Source organism: Polypterus senegalus, chromosome 11 (genome assembly GCF_016835505.1).
Source record: "Polypterus senegalus isolate Bchr_013 chromosome 11, ASM1683550v1, whole genome shotgun sequence".
In the NCBI taxonomy this organism is placed as follows: Eukaryota; Metazoa; Chordata; class Cladistia; order Polypteriformes; family Polypteridae; genus Polypterus; species Polypterus senegalus.
Window position 1 is genome coordinate 116,582,971 of NC_053164.1, and position 21,179 is coordinate 116,604,149.

Consider the following 21,179-nt stretch of genomic DNA (forward strand, 5'->3'; position numbering starts at 1 on the left):
TTCCCTATGACATGGGAGTTAAAACTGGAGTACTCAGGTGACAGGGGACACACACCAAAGAAAAATGTGCAATCTCCACTTAGACAGTGACCATGTACAAGATGCCGAATCCAAGAGGCAGCAGTGCTAACCACTGTACCAGCCAGTTGACTGAAAGCCTCAACTTCAATGTTAAAGCATGACTTGCAAATGTCGGCAATGGTGAAATTACAGAATTTCACAATTCTGTTATAGATGCAGTATTGGCCCTCCCAGGATTATTTCATTACTGGCTCAGTAAGCCCGTGCTCCTAGAAACTACTGAAATTGTCAGAAAAAAAATCTATCAGCGGCTAAAAGAGTTTCTCTCCCCTCGGAGATTTCATCTTGCCGATGTGCTCCCTTGCTTGTGCATTAGCAGCTAAGTGAGTTTGTCTTTCCTGGGCTGTATCACTTTGGTGACAGAGTCACTTTCTTTCAGCTTCTTCAGACTCATTAACTTGGGACTGCCTTGACAGCAGTATTTACCCACCTTCTGTCTTTCATTAATGGCTCAACAGAGTCTAAACCTGAAAACAGAAAAAAATAATATTTACCTAAGGAAATGTTAGAAGTGAATCAAAAGAATATACACAGTAAATGATGCTTTGCAGCATTTCTATATCTCTTCACTTTTTGTTAGGTTCTTGGCCATCATTTAGAACAGGCAGGTCAAACTCACTACCATTGGTGGGCCGCTTCGACTGCCATACGTGCGTCAGCGGGCCGCACTGTAACAAATACTATTATACTATTATACAAAGTTACTGTAGCTTTCTTTCCAATACTGAAAACTTTAAAAAATGTAACACTTAAAGTTTAAAGTTTAAATAAAAGCAATTTATTTCCATACAATCTCCGTAACAACAGCGTACAATTAGAGTCTTAGCCTCTTAGCTAGGTCCTTATATTATTATATTATATTCATTATATTATATTCATTGCTTATATAGGAGTCTTACAGTGTGAGATTTATTTATTTTGTCCCGACACTTGGCATCTCTTGTTAGTAACCAGTTTGTCAATATCAGGCTTGAAATCTTGTGCAGCTGCAACTTTTATGAGGGATGAAAGGTGCTCGACAGTAAGTCTTGAGCGATGTGGGTTTTTGGTAGCTTTCATTAACGAAAACAATTGCTCACAAAGGTAAGTGCTTCCGAACATAGACAGTACTCTCGATGCCAACTTAGGGATCTGCACATACGAGGGTGGCAGATAAGCATACAAGCCTGGCACACCAACTTCGTTGTATTTTGCCATCAGAATAGAATCTGACTGCAGTTCAATCAATTCCATTTGGATATTCTGAGGCACTTTCTCAATGTTGTAAGAGTATTTAGACGTAAACAGCACAAAGTCCTCTTCGTGTGAACTGAAATCGCGAAAACGCTCAATGAATTCATTGCTCAGTAACACATGTTGGAAAACAAATCCCCCAAAAATCAAATTTTACTTTACTAAGTTTACTTCAAAGTTAATATTGTAAAATAAGCCAATATGCAAAAAGCCCCCTGACCTACACTAATTATACAAACTCAAAATCACCGAAATCTGTTAATAAACAACTCACCAACCTCTCGCATCCACTTCAGACCTTCAGCTGTAGTCTGCACTAACTGTTTGTTACAATTCTAGCACAAAATTACATAAAACTAGAGCAAAAAAAAACGTGAAAATATGTAAGCTATTACTACTCGTGATGGTCAGTTCTGCCCAGTGGCCAGTCTCAGCAGCCCAGCCAGTAGTGTAGCCCAGTGGTCCGCAACCTTTTTGACACCAAGGACCGCTTTACTAGAAGCAAATTTGTCAGGTGATTATGGGAGGGTTCATAGGGCAGTTTTATACACAATTTACATTACATTTCTATTATTATTAAGTTATAATACTGTATAGTAATAGAAATTATACAGCTTACCATAATGCAACCTGCATTTCCTGCAACCAGACGATGCTATCTGGGGAGGATGGAAGACAGTGACACGCGAAGTGTGTTGCTTATGTTCAGTATACTCCGTAATCTCGTTTTGGTTACTGTCACTGCAGAAAACGTGCATCACAAAGCTAGGATGTTGGAAATGGAAGCAGCTTCAATAGCTTCTTTCGCGTTAGTTTAATCTTCTCCTATCTACAAGTTATGCTGATTATTTAACGCGCACACGTACCGGTCCCGGGACATAACAGCATTTTGATGACGTTACAGCCATGTGTGCATGCCCATCTGTCATGCATCTCGACACCCTACCCATCAAATGAAACTTCAAAGTCTCGTCTTTCCGATTATATAAACCATTTTGACACACAACAACCACAGCACTGACACTAAAGCCTTTTTTACAGAGAAGTACATACTTTTAAGAGTTGACTTTCCCTACCTTTGAAGACCCCCTGCAAGTCAAACATCAATATTTCCGAGCAGTATTGATCTCATTCTGTCCGTAAGGCTCCAGCGAATATAATCCAGTAAAACGATTAGGTCCAAAACACACGATATATCCTCAAAGGGACAAAACTCCAGAAAGCGTTTCATAACTTGAGACTAGCTACGTCATTTTTTTTCATTTCTATTGATCATATCAGACGTCATTTGTTTCTGTCGGCGATAACCATGCTACCGCATGTAACACGGAAGTGTTAGCTTCTGATTGACACCTAAGTTGGCCAATTACGACGGGTCTGGGGTTGACTGGCACCTCGTATAGCCAACGAGTGTCACAGACAGCTGAACGATGACGTACAACTCCAAACCCTGGTAGAATCTACCAGTTTGATTGGACACTGTGAGTGACACTCAAAACTTACAGCCAATGAGCAGCTGAGCATTTTGATATGTAACTTGCCATACTAACTTGTAAACAAAACGATGAGCTGCGAAGGTGGCATTTGTGCCAGTCTGCAGACTTGGTGCGTGGTTGTTTATTGTGATTTCACCAAGTTTTTTTCGCATTTTAAATATGGATAAAAGTACAGATAAACGTAAATACACTCTCGATTAAATATTAGATGCATGTACGCGCGTGAAAGTAATCAATCGCCCAGGAGGCGTCTAATGGCAGAGAGCGACATGTGACACGCCTTGTGCTTTCTGCCTGCTAGGATTGCTGCCATCAGTGGCACATGGAAAACGCTGAGCTGTGTTGTAACAGTTTGTAAAAGAAATGTATATAGTTTGTGTGCATTTTATAAAAAAAAAAGTAAAAAATAAAATATATATATATTTTTGGCCCATAAGACTTGTGTTGACTATTTTATACTGAAATGTGTATTTTTATTGTTTTTATTATTTTTATAACTAATAGAGTGACACTGTGTGTAGATATAGATTCCTTTAGGTGTAAGCTTTCAGTAGAGCCCTCATTGATATATGTGGGTTGAAGCATTCAAAAGTTATTACACTTTTTCCATACGTTCCAAAATGTGGATAATGGTCCCTCTAAAAAGCACCTGGACATGCCCACATAAAAACTGGTGTAAAAATGTCATTTTTACAGGTATTCTTTTCAAATTTTAAATGTGAGTAGTCAACAAGTTATTCTGTTGGTACATAGTATGTTTCTGTCCCCACCTACCTACTGCAGCTATAGAGGCCTTTATTTTCACAAAAAAACTTAGGCGAGAACAAAAAAATTCGTTTTTTTTGTGAGTTCTAATGTGCATAACTTTTGATCAGTCACACCTACAGTGATTCTGACTACTAAGGGTGAAACTAGAGAATGTTACCTTTACAAAGAGACCAAACATGTGTTTATACTCCAGATAGTTCAATAACAGCAATGATTCTAATTTGGAGAGGTCGAATTACAAGCGATTTAGCAAAAATGACCCCGAATGATAAGGGGATAGAATTTTTCTCAGCATTTCCTTGCGATAATACTCTTTCAGGGTACGAATGATGCCCAAATCCAATGGCTGAAGTACTGCCGTGCAATTGGGTGGGAGGAATTCAACGTGAACATTATCTAAATGCGGAAGCATGTTGTGGTCAGCACAGTTATCCTTTTCTTCTTCTTCACATTGTGACGTTTCTGAACTCTATTGGGATCTGGGATCCACCCCACCCAACGGGAACGACACGCCGAAGTGCGTCCCGAAGCGCTATTGCCATGTGTGAGATTGTTTATCCGGGTCCCAAGAGAGTTTAAAAACCTCATATTTTCTTGAAAGAGTGCCGCATTAATTGGAATGTTTCTTGAACAAGCATCACTGCAACCACATAAAAACGGCTTTTTCGGCGTCTTCAAATGCAGCAGTTCGCATACATTTGCAACCCGAGATTTTTCTTCTTTTTTGCATATAGCAAGTATGCCGTTTCTATAGAAGGGTGACAATGAGTTAAATTCCAATGGATGTTTTTCAAATGTTGACGAGCAATAAGGAAAAGGTATCACTTAAAACCACACAAAACAAAACCAGTAAAAAAACAGTACGAGGAATGTTCGAAGAAAGAACATTTTTTTACAATGTTTCTGTTTGGGGATCATTGTGCAAATGTCCACAACTGAGGTGTGACCACAGAACTAACTGCTCTGTGGATGATTCATTCAAGCATTTCACGGTCACTTCGTTGTAATGAAAGTATCTGCTGCTGAATGTACTTCATAGTAACGAGATTTCTGTGGACTCGTGTCATATGGGAAAACTATCTGAAACATAAAAATACTTTGTTGTAATACTCTCTCACCGCGGTCTCTCCTCTCTCTGCGCCGCTGCAAAGCCCCACCCGCCTAGCATTCTGAAAAGTGTCCTCAGTGAAGGGGGCAGCCTTTTTGCTGTAGCCCTTCACTGAGTGAGTCTCCGTTGCAGGTTCTCTTGCGGCTCGGTAATGGGCCGCAGACCGTAGCCAAGCACTTCAGTTGCGACTTCACGGCTGCAACTATACTAGCATATGACGTTTCCGGTACCGTAATGCCATGGGAAAACGTGCTTTTGTCAGAAGGCAGAAGTAAGAAAAGTCAATAAGTAACGCCAAAGATGCAAAATGATTCAGTTACAAATGATAGTGATCATTTTGTACAAGTTTAGTGCTAACTAGGATCTGTCATGCTGGCCGCACAGATTTCTGTTGCGGGCCGCGTGTTTGACATGCCTGATTTAGAAGGATGTTTGCTTGCTCGGTCCAGTGTGAGTATTTCCTTCAGTGATTTCAAAAGGAAGCATTAATTTTATAATAGTAAACATTTCAATTATTTGTCTTTAATTTACAGCATGGTTAAGCATAACTGCAGAACTGAATGAAAGTTGTTAAAGGAAATTTAAACTTCATTTACCCCTTGGGGCTGAAGTTTTCAAGCAACATTATGCACCACCACTTGCTCAAAGCTGGCATGTCATTCTAAAGAGGATCGAGCAGAATCTGGTTGTTAAATGGTGTTTAGTGTTACAAAAATATTTATGCAAACCATTACAAACATGCATTAAAAATATGTGGATTTTGAAAGGTAGGTGTTTCTGGAACATCAAAACCACTAGGGATAGTATGCTAAAAGTAAAAATAAAACAAAATAAAATATACAGTACATAAATCAACACAGACATCTACCAGAAATTGGTGCCAAAAACGGGAACCCACAACCAGATATAATCCTCCCTCCACAAATGGTACAATGAAAGAACAGAAAACTAAAGTTGAGACAGACCTCGGTACAATTGAAGGGGGCCTCAAGGATGACATACAGCGCATTGTACAGAGAAACCATTAAATGGTAATTTGGAAACCAAGACACAACATTAAATACAGACATACACAAAAATATAATATAAAATGGTCCTAACATCAACATGCAAATTACAAAGTCATGGCTATTCACTTGACTTGGAAGGCCTTAATACAAGGAGTAAAAAAGTTAATCAATGAAAAACATTAAATACTGATATACAGTAAACTGTTGACAATGACTTTTAAACAAAAACAACAATGGAAATAGCCATTTACGACACACCCTCTGTAGACAGTAAAACCTGTCAAACAATTGAAAATGCAGGATTAGCTCACCTTTTGAACGTTTATTTGAAAACTTCAAATTCAAAGATCTAAGGGTACTGTTTACAAGTAAAGTAGTCTACTGTCATTTTTTAATAAAAAATACATGTATACGCTACTGGTATAATTAAGTGCACATTTTCCAACGTGGGCTTCATGGCTGTGAAGGTGAGGTAGCAGAATGCTTGTAGTCTGCCTGCATTTTTCAAAGAAGGCACTTGGACTCATTTTGATATTTAATTGGTGCTGGTTTTATATTCTCTGAGTATATGAAGAAATAAGGCTGTGGAAATTAAGACAAAATTAATATGTAATACTAATTTGGCAGAAATTGTCGTGCTTTTGTAAATATATAGCTAACTTAACTTTCCAACTACAGAAAAATCAAGTTAAATAAGATGACTAACAAATGCTAATGACGACGATACACTACACTAACATTGCAGATACGCTACATAACATCACATAAATAAGTAAAACATAAATATAGCTGAAATTATAAGACACATATATTAAAAACAAATAATATGTTTAAAAATAGCATATATATAGCAATTTCTGTAATGACAATAAAAACTTTGCAGGGCTTAAACGATATATATAATCGTACATTCGTTAGTTTTGTTTAATGGCTTTAAAATATACTGATCTTTCTGTGAGCCTATACCCGATTTTGTTGCGCCATTGTTCCGTGTCGGAAAACGTTTTCAGTTCCTTTTTCGAACTGGAAAAACTATACAGCTGCTTTTCTCCTTCTCTTTCTACGAACTATGGAAGGCCGGGGACTTGGAGTTAGAGTTTTCAAAGAGCAGCCGAACCCTTGTCTCTCTGACAGTGCGCCTTCTTAACCACGCCCACACGTGACGCCATTGGCTGAGTGCTCACTTACGCTCTCCTTGTGTGATTCACAGCGCCTTCAATTCGCGTCTCCCGCGTTTCCTGGCAACTACTTTGTTTACTTCTATTGATCAGCTGTGGCGAGGATCTACAGAAAAGTATACAGATACAAAGTTACCGATTTAAAAGCAGAAAGAAAGAAAAATGTACAAAACAAAGCTTCCAGAGAATCAAACACTTGCTACTTATATGCAAAAAAGACGAAATATGGATCTAGAGCGCCAGGACAGGATTTTCAACGCTAAAATAAGAACAATTGGGGTAAATGTTATTAATATTAAATCATTATTATCTACAAACTGACAGTATTTTAGAACATTTAGTACAGAGCTGTAAAAAACAATATGCCTAGAAAAAGTTCAAAATAACAGAACATTAGTTTTGTTTAGGAATATATACTATCCAGGGCTGTTTCCTGCCTTGTGCCTAGTGCTGCTCGCAAGCCACAATTGGATTAACTGGGCTTGATTTTATATTATGATTGATTATGAATAATGGTTTATGAATTGAATTCTTCCTTTTTTCTGCAGAAATGCTTTTTCAAAATTTTCTGCGGAGACCTCTTTCCGCTTACTTTCAGATGCAGTCTTGCAAATGACACTGTACGCTAAGAGTTTTTTTCTTATTACTGAATGCTTGAGCTTTATTGTGCAGCTGCTTTTAGTGCTTCAGACCAGAGGACTGCATAGGACTGCACAGGACTGATTCTATACGCTCACCCTCATCCGTCCGACAAATAGCATTCAACTCTCTGTCAGAATCAATGTAATTTAAAAACTTATAGAAGCTTCATTAATAACAATAGATCAACCTGCAAGGTCAAATATCTTCTTCTTTAGCTCAGCCATTTAGTCTGGCCGTGTGTCTGGTATGTTACATGTGCTTGTGTTTTTAATTTAATAGATTATTTAATTTTTAATAGAGCTTAATTATTTTTTATTTATTAATCAGTTTTCTCTGTAAAGGCTTATATGTTTTTTCACAGGACAGCAAGCACCTCATTATTATTTCATCTTGTTAATACATATAGTGACTCTGCAATGGGATTCTTTTCTTTTTTTCCATTGCCCTTTTTGGGGATGTTGGAGAAAACAGGAGTACACAGAGGAAAACCCACTCAGACATGGGGAGAACATTCAGACTCCATGTAGACAGGGCAATAAATGGGTCAGGATTTAAGTGAAGAATACTGGACCATTGATATGGCAGTGCTACTCATTGTTTAAGTGTGAGCTTGGGTGTGCCATCATCCAGCCGACAATTATGAACACAATAGCATTTATCTTCAAGACAGAAATAACTGAAAACATACAAGTAAAGTGGACTTGTGAATTACCTAATAGTCTCTTACATAGGATGATAGATAGATAGATAGATAGATAGATAGATAGATAGATAGATAGATAGATAGATAGATAGATAGATAGATAGATAGAAAAAATTGTCCAAAATGTTTGAACCAATACACTGGGACTGAACTGTCTTTTGATATACAGTAAATGGCCTTTGAAACAGTCCAAAATGTCAGGTATTTTTTATTATATCATATTCAGTGCTATTGAATTAAGGCTGACACTCTGGTACAGTGGATTAACATTTTCATCTTGAGATCTGTGTGTGAAGAGAAGCTGTTAGGTTGTGTAGTCATATGTGTGTGAGACTGTTAGCTCCATCCAGAAATGGTTCCTGCATTTCCTTTGTTGGTTGAAAATAAGTAAGTAGATAGAAGGCAAACAGCGTAATTCACTGTGTAAATTAAATGGCACATTTACCTCTATGCTTGTTTAACACCGGAAACATTTAAATAACAGACTCACATATTTTATTGTAAATTATTCTGAAATATAAAATATCTGATTTTGTCTCAGTTTTAGACTATTTACCTGTAGACTTAGTCATATACCTTTATATATCTTTACCTGAGGCTTTATGGTTCATTCAGTCAAATGTCAGCACAATGCTGTATCACAAGGTTTCAAGTAATAGGATCATAGAAACAAAATACTGTAAGTACATTGGGTAAATTGATTTTTTTTTTAAAATAAATACTAGGGGGCTTTGCCCCTGCTCGCTTCATTCACCAACCCCTGGGCCTGTTCGAACTAGCCTCTTGGCAGTTCTGCCACTCGCATATGGGGATGCGGATGTACAATTTTAACAGATTGTTATTTTCATGGGAATTGTTACATATGCATAATAGAACTAACTATTTTACATTACAGCGAGTAATTAACCATATTAAAAAACAGCTGATGTTTTCATCTTCCACACGATCACCACCAACTGTTTCAGCATAGTCTATTGATACACATTTAACCAATTTGCAGTGTAACCTATCGTCATTTTTGGCATTAATTTGTTTGACTTCATTGTTTCTCGGTGCTAGGATTGCCTGTGTACTCATTTCTTCAGTTGATAACCCTTCGTGATGAAATTCTTTAATAAGATTTGGACATAATATGTCTTCTTTAATTGGGAACTTAAAGTGAGGAAAACGTTAAAATTTATAAAAGCCTAGAGAACAGGAACTGTGTCTGTCAAAAGCATTAACATGAATGAGAGGTGAGAGGACCATGTGTGTGGCTGAAAATGTTTGAGAGGATGGCGTGACTTGAAAAAATCTCATGGCCAACGTTTCGTCTTGCGCGACTTGAAAAAATCTCTTGAAAAAAGTCCTGTCTCATCCCAGGATTTTTTTACATAATAGGGAGACAAGATCTGTTTTTTAATACATTCGTAGTTGCCATGGTGCTGGAAAGTGACAATGTGTTGTATGTTGGTTGCACATGGAAGTAATAATTCCACTGTACTGCGTGCACATGACCATACTACTACTACTACAGAAAGGCAACAAACATCTGAAAATCTTTGCATTTGACATCAAAATAATTTTAATTTCATGTAGTTTTTTTCTGTATAATATTATAATAAAAATACATCACTCACGCGTCAGCACTATTCATGTCGCTCTATCTATTGCCACTTGTTGGAGCGTACCTTGCCTCGGCTTAGCTAGCGATACCTATTTGTTCAGCAGACATTATCATCTACAGAGTGTTAAGGAGTAACATTTGAAGTTTTGGAGAGAAAAATCAGAGTGTGTTTTAGAGGGTAGCCATGTGCCTTTCTCCCCACACAGGTGGACGCTGAACATGATCAGTAGGGCCCACAATTTACCGTGGCCCGCGGAATTTAGAGTTTTGCAGAGGTAAAATGCCACGCCGCGGAATTAACCTAACTGCCACCAAATCTGAATGAAATCTCACCATTTGAGGCATATTGATTAGATGCAAAGCAAAATGCTGATGCTAAACTTGAAGAATATTTTGTGGGAACCAAACAGCTGGCAATAGACCTTTTCAGATCTGTGAGAATATTTGATCCACGACAGCTACCACTCTTATCGAAAAATTTTGCTGATCATGCACAATCAATGCCAACAATGATGGCCGCAGCAGATGAATGGGAAGCTTATCTGGACATAGCATCTCATGAAGTAATTCCAGCTGATATCACTGCTTTTTGGCGTGCCTTAGAGGACAGACTGCCTCGCTTAGCAGCTCTTGCTAAAGTTGACATTGCGTTGTCGATCTCTTCTGTTGATGTGGCACGTTCGTTCTCAAAATATGGATCGGTGTTGTCACCACTGTGATATTCTCTGTCACAAGAAAACCTACGAGCTTACAGTGGCATTTTCTTCAACAATAAATAAACAATAATTTTAGAAACATTATTCGATAGTTTGTTGAAAATACATATGTTTCAGCATCGTTTGCCTAAAGCAAATATGTGGATTAAAACGTGTGGATGTGAACGCTTTGATATACCTATTTGATTGGTATTACGAATTATGATTGATTATTATTAGGGATTAAGAATAAGAAAAATTGCATTTATTTTGCTTGGGTTACGAATTAGTCTTATGGAGTTCTGGTACTGCATTTGCCGCGCCGGATTTTATGATTTCTTGCCGCAGTAAATCGTGGGCCCTAATGATCAGATACAGTGCCAGCATTTGATGTTGGAGCCTACCTATCTTGCACTTGGCCAGGATTACATTTTTTTTTTAACTGATTTTTATAGTTTGCTCTGTGTCACTACTACATGAGCGGAGCCATGGGGGGCAGCTAGAAAAGTATCAAAATAGTATAACATCCATTCTTTGGCTCCCTGAACCCACTCTTCTATTACAGGGTCACAAAGCCACAGAGTCTATCCATTTATCATTGGGCGCAGGCAAAAGCCAACTTCAGGAGGGCTGCCAGGTTATTGCAGTGCACATTTGTGCATCAGCTTACACTTGGCCAATTTTTAGTTATCTATAAATGACGTAAGTACATTTATCAACCTAAACATTTAGTTATTAGGCTGATACTCATTTTAGTAACTGGATCTATGAGATATACTAGAGCAGTGTTAAACACACACCGCCAAGGTGCCATAATAATAGCAACATTAGTAATTGTTTTGTACAGAATGACATTTCAACTGAGAAATTTCCACATTTCTTGTGGAAAGGCATAGTTGATATAAACACTGTGATTGCTTACTATATGCTACTCTGATGTCCATTCTTGTGGACTCCAATAAGTGTACTTTAAATGGAGGGGGGAGTCACATTTCAAATTAGATTGTGCTATGATGTTTTCTTTTGCTATGTGCGCTCTTGTTTTTGTACATATTATGTTATCTATTTATAAATACATTTCCTATTGTATGTAACTGTTTGATGAATTTAAACTGCTGTTTGGCCCAGGAACAGGAATAAATGTTACCTGAATATGTTAGAAACAGGCCAAAAGCTTGAGCTGAAGGGAGTGTGCTGCTCCAGGGGAATGTCACACTTATTAATTGAAAGAAGAGGAATCAAGCAGTCTGAAGTGTGTCCAGCCTCTTCAGACGTAGGGTCTAAACCTTGCATCAGGATGTATTCCCCTTATTTTCAGCACCATATGGTTTGTCTTTAATGTTTTATAGTATCTCATGTTTACTTTGGTTACTAGCAAACCACAAGAGGCATATTTTAATCATCACTTTGTGCTGGAGCTGGTTCTCAACTCTTAATGTTTACAGCACCATTTACTCAAAAATTACGTTCAGATTCAGATAAACAGATAGAATAACATTTGTGTTACGTAATTCTTGGCCAGCAATGGACTTAAATCCACCCTGGACTGGCTTCTGCCTTGCAACAAGTGCTGCCAGTATAAACTCTATGTTTCCATTGGATTCAATATGAATAAGCAGTTTTAGAATTTCAAATCTTTTGGGAGAATAGTTAACCCTAACCCTAACCCTAACACAGAGCCCACTGGGAGAAGACCCAGGGGGAGACTCAGAACATGTTGGGAAGAAAGGCTTGGGAATACTGTTGCCAGGGTTAGCTATGTCTCTACAATGTTGTCAGTGTAACTAACTCTGTCTAGGGGGAGTGGATCGAAAGTGGTGTGAACTCAGGAAAAAGCCCAATGGATAGATATGCCTTGCTGTGTTTTATTTAAATTAAGGAAGATATCTACAGATTGTTTCTGCCTTGCACCCGCTAATTGCTGGGTTAAGTAAGCTCCAGTTACCCTGCGACCATGCTCTGGATAAGTTGGCTTAGAAAATGGATGGACAGATGGAAGATCTGAATGTTTGAAACTTTATTGGGAGCCGATTTGTATTTGTTAGTTAATATCATTTTCCCAATTTTGTATGGATTTTTGTTGCTTTTTTGTCTACTTGCATAACTTTTTTCCCTTGTAGTATTTTGTGGTGTTTTAGTTCAGGTTTTTCCTTCCCTTGCACTGTGCCCCTCTTACCTAGAAGGATGAGGTGCTGAACGCACAGTGTCATTTGTACTTTTCTGAGTTTTAGGATGGAGTTCAATAAAAGAAGCTATAAGAAATTAATTTACTATGTTTAAAAATATATTTACTTTTAGTAATTTTTCTCCTATCTCTCTTACATGTTTGTTTTCTCTACAATGGCCCTGTATGAACTAAATTAATTTTATTTCATTCTTATTTTGACCACTTCCACTTAAGAACACAGTGACCAATACATTAATTACAAATCTAGTATAAAAGAAGAAATGCAACATGAACAAAAAACATAATATTGAAACACAAGCAGAGATCCATAGCGATAAGTGTGAATGAGAATAGGTGTACACAATAGACTGTTACCCTACTCTGATTCTTTTGGTCTTTTCTGGGTTCCTTACTACCTTGTACCTGATGCTGCCAGGACCTTATAATATACAATTGGATAAACTGATGGATGCAATTTATTTTGAAATGTGGCATAATGTGCCTGTCAGTGCCATGTATCTGAGTTCAGTTTCTATCTTTCAAGCCATTGTGTATTGTCCTTGTGGCCCCATCTGGAGCCCATTCAAGGTTAACATCTAGTGCTACTTAGTAGAATTGGCCCCATTTCCCATTAAACATGTTATGGAGAAAGGGGTTTGTGAAACAATGCCAAGAAAATGTAAAGTTAGTGGTCAAGGCAGCAGATTTGTAACTAAACTACCGTGGTGCCCTCCCACATCATATTAATGTGCAAGTCAGCTTGATAACCTTAAACTGGCCTTGTATATTTGAGCATGCTCAGGAGGGACATCACTTAGGCAATGTCCACTTCTACAAATAAAGACATTAGTCTCCATTTTTGACTTTTGTCCTCACTATACCAGCATTTTTAACATCAAAAATGGAGAATTTTGAAAATGCTCTCCAGAGCTCGTATACTTGTGACAATGCCAGCTCAGTGCTTCAGTGTGCACAGGGAAAAAAAGAGAATTTTGAAAACATAGACTCTAATGAAGCTCTGATTAGTTTGTGATTAATACATAGCCCTTCTTTGACTTCTCCTGTTCATTACAATGTCTCATTTCCTGATTAGTCACCATTCCTGGTAGAAAACCATATTTCAACATATTGGACATAGAAGAATTGCTTTCTGTGGTTCTTGTTGTGTTGCTTACCTGTTATGTAACTTGTACATTTTGAATGCTGCTTACATGGAAAAAGAAAAAAAAAAACAGTTGCTATAGTTTTGCAATACATCCTGTAGCTGGAGGCATTGTCATTCAGTCAAGAGGTTTTTGGCATATGCCCATTGTAGGCAACCATCTACATCATATGCGATTTCAGTTGTTTTAATGTGGGCGATGATACTTTTGTAAATGATGTGAAAATGCTAGTGTGGCCTCTTATGCACAAAACGCTGTTTGTGTACATTGTAATAAACCCACAGTTCAATCAAAAGCAATAATGATATATTGAGCAGTTCATGGATTCAGCATCCCGAATTTGAATCCTATGCCCAGATTGCACATTCTCCCCCTTGTGTGGGTGGGTTTTCTTCCAACACTCTTAATTATATATTATCTATATATAGTTTGCTTGCAGGAGCTTTATATTCGCACTAATCTGAGACAGAGGCTGCAGGCCGAGGGGAGGAGAATGTGTGATGTCAGGAGTAGGGAGGCAGGTGGGGCCCTCCTCGCTCACGCGTCAGCCTCCGCTCATGTCTGTAAACCTCTGGCCACATTTTAGAGTGTGCCTTGCCTTCACTTAGCTAGCGATACACATTTATTTATTCATTTTTAACGTTTGTCCTGATTCACTACTACACAAGTAGAGCCACAGGGGACAGCTAGTTCATATATACTTGTACTATATGTTAGGTTAATTGTCAATCCTTAACTGACCCAGTGTGGGTGAGTGGGCCCAGTGATGGATTGGCAAATCATAAAAGTTGGCTTCTTGCCCCTTGTATCTAGTGTTGTTGGGATAAACTCAAGTCCACCTCAGTAACTGAGTTAGATTAAGCTCTCTTGAGAATGTGCTTTTGGTTAATATTCTGAAGAGGAATATGAGTCTATGCTTTTACTGAAGACTGATGTTTACTCGATTATGTTAACCTCTTTTGTAAGACTTCTGCTAAGCAAACAAATGTAAACGTAATTTGTGATTTATCTTTTTTTTTTCTAGTAAAACAGCACAGAGCTTGTTGTGAACTGACCACTTCCAAACTCCTCTCTCCTGACTCTTATAAAATATCAGAAATATCAGTTACCAGGAAACGCCTTAGACTATGATCATTTGAAAACACTGAAACATAACATTTACTGCTGATTCGTGACAGCCCACACACTGAACAAGATTTATTTCTTATTCAAATGTTTTAGTCTTTTGTTTCCAATTGAAATGGTTACTAGAGTGAGTAATAACCCTATTGTGCAGCACTCTGAATGTTGTTTTTTAATTGTAATTTTTAATTCATATTTTATATATTTTCTTAGGTGGACAAGGAAGCCTTAGATATTCAAGTAAATGAAAAGAAGCTAAGGAAAGAAAAGGAGTTAGAAAAGCACAACACCTACGGTAAGAAGCCCAACTCATCCCTGTTGCTAATGAAGCAAAACAAAAGACTTCTCAAATCCTGCAAGAAGATCAAATGCTGTGTATGCTTCCATGAAACCACATGTTTAGACTATAAAACCTTTGCACACTTTTTTGAAACTTTTTAAAGTTATTTGTTTAGGAAGGCTAAGGAAATGACAATCCAGTTACAGAACCAGACGCCTACTAAATTTGGTTAAACCCAATTTGCATGCTTTATTAAAAGAAAAATATAATTATGATCGCTTTGGAAACAGGATCCTTAAAGTGTTTAGAGAAGAATTTAGAAATGTGGCCACTTTTTAGGTACAACTCACAAATGGCTCTTTTTCTCATTTGAACTCGCTACAGCCTGAATTCATCGGGGAGAGGATGATAGCAGTGCGGTAGTATTCAGTGTATGAACTAGTGATGGAACTCTAATTAGAACAGCTTCTTCTTTATCATTCCTCTCGGCCATTTTCATTGGGTCCTGGCGACTGACAAGTCTAAAGATTTCAATGTTTTCAAAACTTTCCTACATTTAATGGCATGGACATTATCCAGCTTGGAAGTCTATATGCAAATGCACTGTTTATAAGAAAAGTGATCTACAACAGTTTTCAGATTTCAGGTGACTTTACAAAGCTGTGCTTTCCGATACATCTCTTTTGCAACACTAATTTACTCAACCGGGTTGACTTGTAGTCCTTCATGTCATGTCAGCCTTTGCTAGTTATTTAATCAAGTGCCTTTCATGGTGATAGGAGTGGATCATAGCTTGGTTTTCAGCTGTATTGACAAAACAGAACAAGTTGTACATTCTGGTATGCCTCTGGTATTTCCAATTTGTTAACTTAGTGTAGCCAAACAGATTTTATATCAACATCTGTCAGCTCCTTTAATAAACTGCTTACTTCTATCCACTTAGGCAGTATATGAAATGGTCTGTTTGTGATATATTGACCTCAGTGTTATGCATGTATTGCACTGTGTACAAAAAAGTAAATTTCAAATTTTAGGCTAGGAAATTAAGAGTCTATAAGCAGATGTAAAAGTATTCAGAAAAATAGGCAGAAGTTCTAATCTAGAGCCAACAAAGACTAACTAGGAAACAAGTCAATTCAAAATGAAAAACAGAAATTTGTGGTCAAAACAAGCATCATTTTAAAATGTCCTAAGATCAGGAACCATTAATTGAAAGGTTTAAACAGTAGTGCTACTCTGCTATCATAATCACAGAATGAGATCTGGCTATGCCCACATGGTGGGATATGCCACGTAACTAGCAGGTAATGTAATTTCTAAAACAATATGGCAACTGCCATGAAACTAATGAGGACAATGCGAATGATGACAAAGAAAATATAACAAAACGTAATGTCAATTTTAATTAACTACTAAAAAAAAACTTAATGGCCAAAAATGAAAGCATAAAATCTGAAATGAATCTTAACAGTTAACAGTTCTTCATCTGTGAGTTGTTTGGTAGTACCTAACTGCTTGCCTAACTGCATTGACTATGTGGATCATTTCACCATGATTGAAATTTCATAGGTGGGAAAATTGTGTTCTTAATAACGTCAGAGAAACTAGCACCACAATGTTTTATTTCAGTCTTAAAGAATTCAACCATGAACCCCTTTGCAAGACCAATGCATTACAGAGAAAATGAAAGCTTTATTAGAAAAAGCTAATTTGCTCCTAACAGTCATCACTTTACGATAAATGGAATATTTAAGAAAAGAGTAAGTGTTTGTGGAAGATTATATACTTAACTTTTAACAAAATGTTTATATGTAAGTAGGGGTTGTATTAGCTTTACCAAAGTGGTTAGTGGTGGAATGTTTTGTACTTGTCTTCAAGCATACCATCTTCTTGAGTAGCAGTAATATGTGTTCTCCTAATGCCTAAGGAGATGCTATTTTGAAACCAAAACCTGTTAGAAGTGGAGGACAGACTGAAAATACAGCACACAAAGAGTGTAACAGAGGAATTCTAATTGCTAATATCTTTGTTGCATTTTTTCCAGCTGAAAGCATGATTCTTCATGATAAAATCAACTGTCTATTAGATGATAGAGAAAAGAAGGATATGTACAACCTGAACAAGGCAATCAATGATTTCAGGAGTCAATTCCAGAAGATGGAAGACAGGCGTGAATTTGATCTCAATGACCCACAAGAGCTTAAGAAGGATATCCCCGCAAGGATAGCTGATGATGATCCGAGGTTATGTGTGTCAGGGGTGCAGAAAATGGTTGGAGAAGATTTAGATCAGCCAGAAAGATACAAGTGTCAGCAAGAACAACTAAGAGAATGGCTGCTTCAACAACAAAGTGAATTACAAAAGGCTCAGCAGGAACATCGAATAAGAGGTACACTACTAATTATAACAAATAGGAAAGGGTACTTTTTGGGCACCAATATTTAAATGTTTTGATTCAACTATAAAAAGGCTATTTATGAAAGATTTTTTAATCTTTTTTTTTAGACGGGGCATGATATTGCAGTGGTATTGGCTGCTGCCTCAATGCTCCAGGGGTTTGCTTCAACCCCTGGCTCTCACATTCTCTGTGTAAAGTTAAATGTTATCTCTGTGCTCACGCAGATTTTCTCTGGCTTCCTCTCGCACCTCAGATATATGCATCTTAAATTGAAGTGTGGCTCCGTTTTAGCCTTGTGTGAATGTGTGGGTATTCATTGTGATTAATTGGCATCAGTTTTGCAGATACATTTTTTAAATGGATTTTTCCTAAAAACATTTTTGTAACCTTTAACACATACTTCTGTTTATATTACATAATTTAAAAAAAGTAAAATTCATTAAAACTAGGGAGCTTCGCTCGCCTACCCCACCAGCCTGCGGTACGCGCCAGCCACTTTGTGTCTCTGCTGCTTGTGTATATGAATTTCACGTTCACCAAACAACAAATCTTTTCATTATGCCTCTTCATTAGGAAGAAACACTACTTTTCCCTAATGGCAACACGAATTAGACGACCTACAAGTCTCCAACTTAAAGTTTAAATCCGAACAATATATTCAATCTCTTTTCGCTGTTCCATTATTTCACTGAGTAATCATTTCTGTTTGTTAGCACTAATGGCGATCTTTACGATCATTTTTTTGAGACTTTCGAATTTTAGTACTTTCATTATTTCTTACCTGCTCTGCATGTGTATCATGCCAACGTTTTTGAACTTTTTAAGATGTTCTACTTTGTCATCTACTCTTTGTCTTTTATTTTCGGGTGTGCTTAAATCTCTTGCCACAAAGTCTCGTCTCGTGGGACGTGAAAGTATCTCTCTGAAAAAATCGCGTCTCGTCCAAGGCTAAAAAGTCTCGTCTTGTCCCCAGGATTTTTTTCTAATAACTAGGGGGCTTTGCCCCCTGTTCTCTTTGATCGTCCACCCCCATTACCCCCCTGTGCATGCTACGTGCCAGCCACATTGCGTATCTGCCACTCACATTGTGAACATTTTTTTTACCTCCTTTATGACAGATCAGCTGGCTTGCTGCTGTTTGTGCCGTGCTGCGTGATCTGCATGTCACAGTGTGCTTCGAACATTTAAAAGCCTGCATAGAAACTGTCCTCCTTGTCTTGCGGGAAGTTAAAATGTCTCCGAGAAAATCATGTCTCAACCCAAGATTTATTTATATAACAGAAAGATAGAGAGATGTTTATTTGTTTCATCCTAGGCATTAAGTTTCCTTGGTAGTGGTTTTGTAATGTTAAAGCCTTTACATTATGCATTTGCCTTCACGTTAACTGTATAGTACTGTTGATGCACATGATTATTTTACACACACACAGTATATATTTTTACTAAGGGATGGATTCTAACACAGCAGCAGACTGGGCACAAGCCAGGAATCAGAAATTGCAGTATCCATTCATGCACACACCCACACTCACAGGGCCAATTTACAATCATCCATTAATCTACAGTACAACTTTAAGCTATGGGAGGAAAACCCACATAGACACATGGAGAATGCACACATTCTACGCAAGCAGCCTGCCATTGTTTAATTGTAGAGTCAGATGCCTAAGAGGTGAAAGTCAAGGACCTGTGTCAGATCACCTTGCTCTTAGGCCAGCCGCATGAAACCTCTCCCTTCCTGTCCTGTGACTGATGTGGGCATTGTATCTGCTAGCCATTTCAACAACAGTCCTTGAGGCAGGTCTGAAACAATCTCTCAAATGTATCAGTCTGATGGCTAGATCTTGGATAGTCTTCTGTTTGCTGACCTAATCCATAGTGTGTGGCAACACTGGCACATAAGACGCCTGCCTGGAAATAGCCAGTGACACTGTCTCTTTTCTCTGGTGACATTCAAGAATTATGGAATGCATAGTAAATTGAGTAAGTATGCCCTTTGCCTTGGTTTTCAGTGTTTTGATAGTGTCAATGTCTCACTATTCAAGTTGTATTAACGGTCAAAGGGGTATAACAAATGGACAGCTTTTTGTGAAACTGTTCAAGCTATATCTATAGCTTTCTCATTCCAGGAAATGTTGTGCATATAATGACAGGGGACAACCCTGTGTGCTACTCTTACCCAGAGCAAACTAATACAAACCAGAGATTTTGGTAAAACAACTCAAAGAAAATCAACCCATGGCAAGGATAAATAGTAGGATTTCTTACATAATCAAACCAACATGTGAGAAGGTGCTTACAAATGGAATTTGAACCAAGCCTGCCTGGTGCAATGGCTGATCTTCAATCCAAACATAAAAATCCAGCACCCACTCATTTACATCTAAATATCTGTTCACACTGCCAACTTTGCAAATGAAGCCTTTATCAACAGTACACCCCTGACTCCAAGCTCATGCCTGTCTGTTCAGAGAGTATCTTTTAAGCTCCTACTCAATTGCATTTCTGGGGCAATCCCCCAGAAATGCTTCCGGAGTCAGGAACACCTTCCTCAAGTTCTGTCTTGTACATCTGCCCCTGGTAAACTCAAGTCTTCTTGCATCCCTAAACCTTTAATATAGAACATAACAGGTACTCCATCATTATGACCCTGTACAGTCTAGAAGCAAGGTGTTCCTCGAGTGGTATTCTGCACTGTTTAGTCTTCACATAAGGAATATAACTGGCCTCTAAAAGTCATTGGTCCACTTCATGATTCCCAAGAGTTCACCAAATATGGGCTCTATTCTTGGTTCAACCGACTCATTTTCCCTTGTACTCTTAATACTTTTTCCCTAGGCAGTACCAGGCAAGCCCCCTCTATTACAAAGTAACATAACGTAACCTCCTCAAACCCACATAATCCAGTTTAGGGGCCAGAAACTATCCCTGCAGGATGGTTCACAAGTCTATTGAAACCCTTTTGCATGTCCTGCTACTAGATAAATGAAGCTTCAGTGAACAAATTTTAAAATATACATTAATCTATACTAATAAAAGGCAAAGCCCTCACTGACTGACTGACTGACTGACTGACTGACTGACTGACTGACTGACTCACTCACTCACTCACTCACTCACTCACTCATCACTAATTCTCCAACTTCCCGTGTAGGTAGAAGGCTGAAATTTGGCAGGCTCATTCCTTACAGCTTACTTACAAAAGTTGGGCAGGTTTCATTTCAAAATTCTATGCATAATGTTCATAACTGGAACCTATTTTTTCATCCATATACTGTAATAGACTGCAGCTCGATGGCTGTGGGAGGCGGAGTTGTGTGCCTGCCCATATAAGGTAAATTTTCGTGGGTGACGGACTGTGCTTAGCATATTCATAAGTAAAAATATCTGAATCACAAACTGATGTTAATTATATTTTGTTGTTGCAATCCGTTGTGCAGGCACTCTAACACAGAATAAATATCGATTAACCTGTTGCTTCAACCAATCAGATTTTGAGTTGGTGTTAGTACGGCCCTCTAGCAGGCGT

At 38.0% G+C, this 21,179-nt stretch overlaps 1 protein-coding gene across 2 annotated transcripts in view; it reads left to right on the forward strand.

The window, feature by feature from the left end:
* The first annotated feature begins 6,961 nt into the window (after nucleotides 1–6,961).
* ribc2 (RIB43A domain with coiled-coils 2) overlaps nucleotides 6,962–21,179 on the forward strand; it is a 30,909-nt gene continuing 16,691 nt past the window's right edge. The window contains exons 1-3 of one of the 2 annotated variants that reach the window (XM_039770183.1): nucleotides 6,962–7,153; nucleotides 15,186–15,267; nucleotides 17,297–17,641. In XM_039770183.1, the coding sequence (XP_039626117.1) occupies nucleotides 7,037–7,153; nucleotides 15,186–15,267; nucleotides 17,297–17,641 (544 nt within the window). In that variant the 5' untranslated portion in view covers nucleotides 6,962–7,036. Of the gene's footprint in view, nucleotides 7,154–8,878; nucleotides 8,899–15,185; nucleotides 15,268–17,296; nucleotides 17,642–21,179 lie in introns of those variants that run through there. The other variant, XM_039770184.1, reaches the window with a different exon arrangement.